Genomic DNA, 9977 nt, shown 5'->3' with positions numbered 1-9977 from the left:
GTACCTTTACAGCTAAACTTGTAAGCAATAGTACTTAGAACCAAAAACTTCAAACCTAAATAACTCTATAAATAAAATTAGTGAACCTTATTCCTTATATATATTAGAACTGTATATAATACTCTTTTACATAAAAAAACGCTAGTAACACTATAATTGTTTTGCATAAGTTATTAAAGGTCTAAGATTTTACCATACAAAATATTAGTATGGTAAATCTATAATTGTTAATAACTTCCTTATATAACTAGCTTACAGGCTGAAATTTCTAAGTCGAATATATGTATATATAAAGTTTCTATATACAAAAGTATTATACTTCACATCACCTACTTAAGTAGTTATTAAAGGTTTTAATACTAGTCACGTGATATAAATTCGCTAGCAAAATACCACTACCCCCGTTACGCCATTACACCCGTTACGCCACGACTTACGTTAACTTATATGGCGGACATAAATTATATTTAGTAAACTAGATATTTGACATTTAAATTAAATGTATATCATCATGTATAATTAGTAATCCCATTAACTGTCTGTTAATAAAAAAAATAGAATTCATCTTTATAAAGTTTAGATTTTTTTTATAATAAATAAATACAGCCCGTAGCTCCCTTGCATTTTTTAAGAAATTAAGAACAGTACTGTTGTTAGCTTTATAGGGATTAAAGTCTTAGAAGGAAAAAACTTTAAGTACAAAAACGGCTAAACATAGATGACTTTAAGTTAATGTTTTAGGGGCATAAGCTTAGAAGATTTTTTTTGTATATTTCTAAAGATCTAAGTTAGGGTTTATATAAATGCTTCACTCTTTATGTGAATCTCCTAGCATAATTATTAGAGTAGCAAAGCATATGACAACAATGTCACGTGTAAACAAACAACCAAACACTCACGTGATAACCTAGAACACGTGTAGGAACAACAACACCATGTAATAACCTAGAACATAGGGTGTAGAAGGTACAGCTCACGTGATAACTTAGGGCACGTGTAGAGTAGTATCCTAGTAGGTTTATACAAAAGGAATATCCTTTGTATAAACATAGAATTAGACCTTTAGAAATATACAAGTTCTTTCCTTCTAAGGCTTTAATCCCTATAAAGCTAACAATACTATATGTCTATTCTATGTCTGTTTTAAGTCCTAAGTTTTATCTTCTATACTACGTGTTATAGGTTATAGGTTACTATACGTGTTTTAAATTATTACATAGGTACGTATTTCCTAAATATATTCTAGGTTATTATATAAATGCATATATTTGTTAAAACCATTAAACTATGCAAAAGTAGAACGCCTACTCTTTATAGTAGTAGTCTTAGGTTAGTTTATAAACTCTAACATACTCCCTTAGCTTCCTATACTTTAGTATATAAAGGTAGATATATACCTCTATAGCCATCTTCTTTATATACTATTTCTTTTACTTACTTATTGCTTATTATTACTTAATATAAAGGGTTTTTTTTCGTTTGTATAGACAAACTATATAACGTATCACTCGTTTGTACAAAGTATTGCTTGTTATATAAGATGTATCATTATATAAGTTATGCTACTTGTTTTTATACATAGTATTGCTTGTCTATAACGTAAGTCATGGCGTAACCGGCACAATGGCGTAACCGGCATAATCATGTGTTGTTCCCTCACCAAAAAAAATCAACTTTTTTAATAAGGTCGTGAATATTTTATAGCTTCTATACATAATAGAACAATATGCGTACTATTACCATACAAAAGAGCTAAGCTGTACAGTCAAAAATGCAAAAGTTATGATCATTTCAAAAATCATTAGAAGTAAGTACCTTTCTATACAAAGTTCAGTGTAAAGTGACATTATGCCGGTTACGCCATTGTGCCGGTTACGCCATGACTTACGTTATAAATACTCTAGTAGAAATATGTATAAGCCAAACTCTCTAAAATGCGTAAGAACTAACTTATTAAAGCCTTCCTTAATTTAATATTAGCTATTCTATTAAGATAGAAAAATTGTAGATATATAGAACCTATATATTATCCATAAAGAAGAAGTTATACTCTAAGACATTAATTTATAATTCTAACATTATGCAAGATTGGTATCTAAGCTGCTGTTTTCAGCTGGGCGCTGGTTGCTGCTTTACCTAGCCCCGAACACCTAAAATCTTATCACGTGCCTAAGATTACGATCTTGAATGCCTTTTTGAAAATGCTCCAAGATCGCACTAATACTAATAGACCCTTACTTCTCCAAGGTTCAAGTAGGTTTTACTTGTGTGTATAGTGGTGGCTTATCGACTAGGCCCGACTTGAAATAATTCTATGAAGGTTTTGAGGACCTTGAATTCAAGGACATCGCCAAAAACTATTTTGACCAGCGCAGTTTCTTCGTCTTTCGCGATGGCTGGATAAGGGCAGTCGAACGTAGAATGCGAGATATGGACGCCACTAGATGGTGAGTTCTGCGCATGGTGACGCTGAGCAATTGTCGCTCGGCATGGTGGTACCATCGCCGAGCGACAATTGCTGAGCGTCTACGATTACAAATTAATGTCAAAACGCCTCGGCCGCCTTAAATAAACACAATGAGCTCCATACCCCCTTCTATATCCTTAGGCGCTCCATGAGAGGTGGCTCGTCTGAGATCTTTGTGGTATAAGTTAGTAAGAGAAGTAAAAATCCAAAAAGTGAAATTCGCTTATGTAAAATCATTTAGGAAGAGTGCCTATGGCCGACGAGAATTACGTCTAAATCCCAGCGAATAACATCAGCGAACATACATCATCCAAACTTGGTCTTCTTCATGAGACGGACCGCCTACATCCTAATTCCCAGCGAATACCATCAGCGACGTACAGCATCAAAACATGGGAGCCAATTAATAGGGGAAGACAGTTTTTTGTCAGCACCAGAACAAGTAATCAGTATCATTTGTTATTTGTGAAAACAATAAGGCCTAGCATTATCACATCGCTTGAACACATTTGCCTTCACTTCCTACCTTCCCTCTGTTGCTCTCGACAACATCATCCTGACTACCTGCTTCTATCCGGAAGCTTAATTGTCTTCATTGCCTACTCGACCATCTTCCCAGTCGCTAAGGGGGAAGTATTCAACGACCTCTGGGGGGTGGGTCTCATTCCCAACTACGCTCCCTCCGTACGTAAGGTATCCTTCCACTTCTGGTGTGTCAATCAATGTGAGCACTTCAGTCTGGTTTCCCATAACCCAAGCCTGTAATAAACGTATTAGTAGTATCTCTGAAGATGCCTAATTACTCTCAAAATATAAAAACTCACAGAGTTCATGCCCCACACCATATGAGGTAAAATATGGCAGTGAATCATCCAAACACCTGGGTGATTAATCCTAAGTCTCCAAGCCCTCCATGCTGTGAGTGTTCCAGGCGGTGCTTGTCCGCCATACATGTAAATGTTTGTCGTACTATCCTAAGATTAGTGTTGATGTTCTCAGTAAGGCTCTCGCCCAGTGCCCCCAGACGTCCTTCTGGAAGCTACTGAAGTTTGGGAGACAGGGGTAGGGTTACATACTCTCTCTTGACGGGGTGTCCTATAGACCTACGCCATTTTGCTTCATTTTCCTCGCGATTGTATACACCCTCTCCAGAACCCAAATCCCAGTAATGGGCTCCATGAGCATGCCATGGATGCGTCTCTGTTGTACCAAACGCAGTCCCGGTGCTTTGGACCACAATCTCAATCACCTCTCCCATAACCGCTGGGAAAGCGTAAGTGACTGGGTCTAAACCATCATGCTGAAGAGCACGCTCCATAGACGGCCAGTTGGAGCCGCCATCCTTGTAGAGGCTGACAAGAAAAGGCTCCTGCACAAGATCCTCCTTCCAGGTTTGGCCATTTATTTTGTAGAGCAAGCCATAGTTGGGAAAATCTAGATAAGAAGTGATATTAACTCTTCGAGTCACTTCCTCTGCAGTAGGGAAATCAAGTGCGTTAATTGATGCAGTAGGGTTTTGTGAATCATTGTAGGGCCGAAGCGAGTACTCTAGCCAATTAGGGTCTGTCTGTGGTAAGGTGATAGGAGGCGAAGCTGGTGGATAGACTGGAGGAGAGGACTCAGTTTGCGGAGGACCGTAGTTAAGGACTGCAAACGACCGAGTATTATTTCCAAATTCGCGACTCTCTAGCTGTATATAGTAGTATTGCTTATCTGGCGTTTCGAGGGTATCGAGAAGGAAACTGTATCGTTGGCCTGGGCTAACTTGCATAAGTGAAACCTCATGCCTTTCAGTGTAGGCCCTATTCATTGTCAGTTTCATTAGCAAAAGAGAGGATATAAGGAGATATACCCATCAGCTTCGATCACTTTAATAGTATCATGGCCCTCAATAGCTAGAAGATTAAATGATAAGGCAGTTCCACCAATAAGCCTTACTCTGTAAGTTTTCCCAGGTTCAACATCAATAACAGACAATGAATCATCGCATGGCTTGCCTAGTTCTGATGAAACAATACCACTTCCTTTCCCGTTAATAAGTACCATTTCTTGAGACCCTTGATATGCTATAGGGACAGCTAGCAATTTTTCTTCTAGAACTTCATCGCTGTACTCGAAGACGTCTTGTAGGAAAATAATAAGGTCATCATCGTAGTTATACGGGGGGGTATCTTTATCCTCGATCTGTAGTGTATTAGTACAAGAAAAAAGCACCAACTTAAGTGAATAGAAAATGTTCCTTACAATTAACGGCCCTGCAGCAGAGATAGCCTGGAGACCAACGTGCGAATGATAAAAATATGTTCCCGCATAACCAATTGGCACATGAAGCTCATAATCGAAGAAATGGTGAGGAGGAATGGGCCATTGGGAAGCCTGAGGAGTTCCATCAGAGAATGGGGCTGTTGCCATAGTAAGACCATGCCAATGCTAGTTGACAGTTAGCTGAGAGTGGCCACATAAGTCTCCATATATGTCATGGATTGTCTAGATGAGCATAAGGAAGCTGCGTTGGATCTTACCATCGTAAGGTTCTGATGAGCAATATCATTGTAGACTCTGATCCAAACCGTCTTGCCTTCCGTGAATTTGAGGGTTGGCCCTGGACTGGTACCGTTGACAACTAAAATATCTTTCAGTGGCACACAAGACTGTTTTCTCTCCTCTTCGGTGACTCGGAGAACTGCATCTGGGATAAAATGTTCATTGTGAGTCGCTGCAGAGGCTACCCCAATCAACTCTGTTGTGAGGACAGATATAAATAGGAGGAAGAAACGCATCTTCAAACTTCAAATAAATAAGAGGCCGCCTGAGAGAATTTGAGAAAGTTTAAGGAGATAAAAAGCGTAATGCAATATATCAAGGCTTTTATACCTTGGCCTTTCGTTTAGCTACAAGATAAACCCTATCCAACTCCCGATGTCTTCATTAAAATCCCTACACGTGGACTACTCGGGCTGAGAAATAATAAACAGTGTACCTCACTGTCACAGAATTCGTTCCGAGACAGAAGTAGAGCTGAGATTAAAGCAGACCCTGGCATATGAACTGTACGCCTGTAAAGATTCCATTCACTGGCTGGGAATGCATCAGCAGAGACAAAAGCTGTTATCGTGCCTATTGAAATAGCGAAATGCGCAGGCTTTAGGTAAGTCAAATCTGCAAAGTTGAACCTGATCCAACTCTTCTGTGGAGACTTGTTAACTCGAAGACATTCCTGCGTAACCTTCAAATGAGTTATTATCTTGTGACATGGTGATCTACACCTTCATCGTGAAAAATATATCCCAGGTGTCTCTCCTATGCTTACTACATGCGAAACAGCCCTCCGGATATGAGCCTTCATGTAAGGACAATGACCAACACTAATCTTCTGAATATGGTTAACTGGTTACGTATCTGCCTAATAAACCGCGTTGCATAGCACTTCATGGGTAAAAACGGAACTGTGCCCCTATGTCTCACTCCTGTCACATGTTTTGTGCTCATCTGCTGGAGCTCAAAGGCCTCAGCGAAATACCGCAGACATGTCTCTTTAAAGACTGGGAGGAGATCCTCAGCAGTTCATTGCAGATCCCTCCAGCCCGTAGGCGTTGGGACGAAGCTAGGCTCCGGGGTTCTTTCGAATATCTCCTAGTAGCTCGTATCTGATGTCTAATGTTTCAGACAGATCTCCTAAAGGGGTTTCCCAAGAACTCTATTAGAGTTCCGAATTCGTTGCTTTCTCGCCGCACAGGGTTCTGCAGCCGCGGAAACACCGCCGCCAGTCTCCATGCACAGATCTGGCGTTACACTGCTGAATCAGGAGGGCCAAATGAGTCCAGACTGCGCTGGATCGGGCCAAGAGTGGAGAGACGACTAGGGGAACTTACCTCATGAGGCGAAGAGTGACATCAAGGGCTGCCTGATGGCAGCGTCAATTGTGATGAGCTGAGCCAAATGCCCACCTGATGGACTACAGGAGTCTCAACACGAAAACCACAACTGTGGTAGCTAGCCATCGGCTTGACTGAAACAGAGAACAAAAAGGCTTGCGTGGTGAGATCAGAGACGGCCGTTCAGGAAGTCTGCGAGATGATCAGTAGGGATGATACCAGCTGAAAGCAAAGCGAGGTCGGGTTTCCGTATACAGAATCTGCAGTCGTGACTGTGCATGCTTCTCTCTCAAACATTGATTCCCTCAGCATGTTTTTGATTGGTATAGTTCTTTGAAGTATTGATGTGAATCTGAAGGCTGAGATTTATATTCGACTTCACGCTAGCGTGGACGGGTGGGTATGTCTGTGTTGGAGGTCCGTGTCTTAATCAGCTAGGGAGGAACGCTAGAGCGATCAAGGTACACTTCGCAGCGCTGCCCCTCCCAGGGCGTCTCATCCAGAACAGCGCCCACATCGGACCCACGAATCAAACCCTGCGCCTCGCACCCAGTCCCTCGATGCCCACACCAAGGTATAACCTGCCAACACAACCCGCAGCCCTTGACTCTCCGCCAACAAGTACACCCAACCCCTCTCCGTATCTAAACCCTCTAAAACATCCCCAAAGCACCTATCTGCAAGCCTCAAACCACCCTCTCCGAACTCTGTCGGCTAAAATACAGACAAAGGTACGCCTGCCCCTTACTGGACGGTTTCTGCAAAGCCGTTCCTGAGCGCCCAAAACGTCAAAAATGTGCTAATCCTCCGCATCACCGAGCAGGTTATAGGAATGCAGCAACAATCATAGCCGTCACAAGAGAAGCATTTTTTCCCTCTGCCTCAGGCTTGACAAAGCTCGAGTGCTCGAAGCCGCCGAGCTGATTTGCACGTTGGGAGGGAGGAGCGACGGTGGAGAGGGACAGAGTCGGGGGGGAAGCTTAGAAGGGAAAAACTTATTTATTTCTAAAGGTCTATTCTTTATATAAACCTACTAGCATAACGTAACGTAAGTCGTGGCGTAAGCGGCGACATGGCGTAAGCGGCGATTCTAAAAACCCCACCAAAATCTAGGACAGAACCACCAAACTACTTAACAATGCTTATACTAGTAGAATGGTTAGACGGAGGAATAAACAGGCTCAAGAGCTTGATTTACGACTTTCTGAAGCAGTTCTAGGAATTCAAACTAGAAAATACAAATCTGCTTAAGCTGTAGCTATTGCTTTGAACTTAAGACCTAATACTATGCAGAGACGCGTATAGGGTATACTAACGCAAACAGAAGCGCGTTAACAACAACAACTCCTTTTAAAAAACTAAGAAAAGACACTTTTAAAGTAGATTAAAGAGCTTACTATAAGCGGCTACACTCCTAGCCATTAGATATTACGTAAGGTTGCAGATGAAGTCTAGTTAAATAAGTGTTGCGTTTTTCGCGTTTTTTAGCCTTAACAACAACACCTATAACAACAACCTTAAACTTAACAACTATAACCTTAAATATCTCCTAAGTTACCTCCTAAGCAGGATTAGGTTCTATAATTTATTTAAAGGTATCCTAACTTACACGTTAAGTTAAAACGTAGAGTTAAGGCGTAAAGGATAAATAAGGTAACAAAAGAGGTATTAAAGGGGTAGTTTAACGCGTATAAGAGCGTTATAACAGAGCTAAAAATCGAAAACTACAACACTTATAATATAGACGAGACTAGATTTTTAATTAGAACTATATAATCTACACAAATTATAGTTAATTCTACACTCTATATACAATTCTAAGCTTATCCTAGCTAATAGGAATAGGTATCTACAGTTAAGTGCATCTATATAGACAGAACAGCTATTAACCCTCTTATTATCTTTAAAGGACAGAATATCCTACAAAGTTAGATTCTAAAGGAAGTTATACAAAAATAGCACTTCTTTACAAACATAAAAGGGTAGATAAGCAATCTATATAGATTAGAGTAGTTAAAACGCGTTTTTAAGCTCTCTATAAGAGCAAAAGCAACATAAAATAGACAACTATAGTAACGGCTTCTAATTTGTAATAGCTATAATAGCTATATAAGTAGAAGCTTTATATTATACTATATTTAAAATTGAATATCGCTCTTTATACTACCTCCTTATATATCTTATGTTCTATAGCTACTTAATATTTCGATTTTTAAGCCCTTAAAGCAATACCTTACAACTGCTCTCTTACACTTAAATAAGGTGCAACTCCTATAAATATAGAAAGTAGAGTAGCTAGAAGCATATATAAAAGCAAGAGTAGCTGCTTTTTTTAACTTCAAATATAACTTCTGCTTAGAGAGGGAGTAGGCTAATGACTGTCTATAGCTATTCTAGCTATAGACAGTCATTTAAGCAGCTACGCTCTCTACTATAGACATAGTAGTATTAGAACGGCTAACGTAGGTCATGGCCAGACCTGCTACATGGCCAGACCTGCTACATGGCCAGACCTGCTACCCCACCAAAATCTAGGACTAATCCACCAAACCCCTAACTACAACCACCAACACTACTATAATGGTTAAGCGTAGGAGTATAAAGGCTCAGGAGCGCAATTTACGACTTTCTGAAGCTGTTCTAGGAGTACAGACTGGAAAATATAAATCTTCAAATGCTGCAGCTATAGCCTTAGGGCTATGGCCAGACACTGTACGTAAACGCGTAAGTGGTGTACAGCGTGTACAGGCTGAAGCGCAATTACCTAACCAGCTATTGTCAAAAAATCAGGAAATTGTCCTCTTAAAGTGGATTAAGGAGCTTACTGCAAGTGGCTACGCTCCTAGCCATCGGATATTACGTGAGGTTGCAGACGAAGTTCGGTCAAATAAGTGTCGCGTTTTTCAGCCTCAACACCTACAACTACAACAACAACCTCAAACTCAACAACCTCAAATACCTAACTTACCTCTTAGGCAAGAGTGGGTGCCACGATTCATTTAAAGGCATCCTAACTTACGTGTTAAGTTAGGACGTAGAGTTGAGGCACAAAGGATGAATGGGGTTACAAAGTAGGTGTTAAAGGGGTGGTTTGACGCGTATAAGGGCCTTATAACAGAGCAAAAAATCGAAAACTACAACACCTACAATATGGATGAGACTGGATTTTCAATTGGAACTATGCAATCTACACGAATTATAGTCGATTCTACACTCCGTACGCGTTTTCAAGCTCATCCTAGCCGACAGGAATGGGTGTCTGCTGTTAAATGCATCTGTATGGACGGAACAGCTATTAAGCCCCTTATTATTCTTAAAGGACAGAACATCCTACAAAGCTGGATTCCGAAGGAGGTTATACAAAAATGGCACTTCTCTGCAAACACAAAAGGATGGACAAGCAATCTTTATGGATTAGAGTAGCTAAAACGCGTTTTTGAGCCCTCTACAAGAGCAAAAGCAACACAAAATGGAAAACTACAACAACGCCTCCTTATTTGCGACGGTCATGATAGCCATATAAGTGGAAGCTTTATATCACACTGTATTCAAAATCGAATATCGCTCCTTATAATACCTCCTCATACATCTCATGTTCTACAGCCACTTGATGTTGCAATTTTTGGACCTTTAAA

General features: G+C 40.3%; 2 protein-coding genes across 2 annotated transcripts; one reads left to right on the top strand and one right to left on the bottom strand.

Annotated features, from left to right (window-relative positions):
- Nucleotides 1–2775: 2775 nt before the first annotated feature.
- VE01_10636 (uncharacterized protein) lies at nt 2776–7299 on the bottom strand. Its single transcript, XM_059464168.1, has 6 exons — nt 6598–7299; nt 4990–6534; nt 4712–4897; nt 4320–4651; nt 3544–4269; nt 2776–3436 (listed from the first exon to the last, which is right to left on the bottom strand). The coding sequence occupies exons 2-6, from the start codon at nt 5245–5247 to the stop codon at nt 3241–3243; spliced, it is 1698 nt and encodes a 565-aa protein (XP_059319225.1). The 5' UTR covers nt 5248–6534; nt 6598–7299; the 3' UTR covers nt 2776–3240.
- Nucleotides 7300–8844: 1545 nt separating this feature from the next.
- On the top strand, nt 8845–9738 carry VE01_10852 (uncharacterized protein). The gene is made up of 2 exons (XM_059464300.1): nt 8845–9323; nt 9374–9738. The coding sequence occupies exons 1-2, from the start codon at nt 8923–8925 to the stop codon at nt 9378–9380; spliced, it is 408 nt and encodes a 135-aa protein (XP_059320283.1). The 5' UTR covers nt 8845–8922; the 3' UTR covers nt 9381–9738.
- The last annotated feature ends 239 nt before the right edge of the window (nt 9739–9977 follow it).

Source organism: Pseudogymnoascus verrucosus, assembly GCF_001662655.1.
Source record: "Pseudogymnoascus verrucosus strain UAMH 10579 unplaced genomic scaffold scaffold_89, whole genome shotgun sequence".
NCBI lineage: Eukaryota > Fungi > Ascomycota > Leotiomycetes > Thelebolales > Thelebolaceae > Pseudogymnoascus > Pseudogymnoascus verrucosus.
This window is presented reverse-complemented; position numbering and strand designations above follow the sequence as displayed.

Coding starts and splice junctions, on each gene's coding strand:
- VE01_10636 (XM_059464168.1), bottom strand. CDS start 5,247: ATGCGTTTCTTCCTCCTATTTATATCTGTCCTCACAACAGAGTTGATT. Junction 4,270..4,319: donor AAAGTGATCGAAGCTGATGG/GTATATCTCCTT, acceptor GACAATGAATAG/GGCCTACACTGAAAGGCATG. Junction 3,437..3,543: donor GGACACCCCGTCAAGAGAGA/GTATGTAACCCT, acceptor ATCTTAGGATAG/TACGACAAACATTTACATGT.
- VE01_10852 (XM_059464300.1), top strand. CDS start 8,923: ATGGTTAAGCGTAGGAGTATAAAGGCTCAGGAGCGCAATTTACGACTT.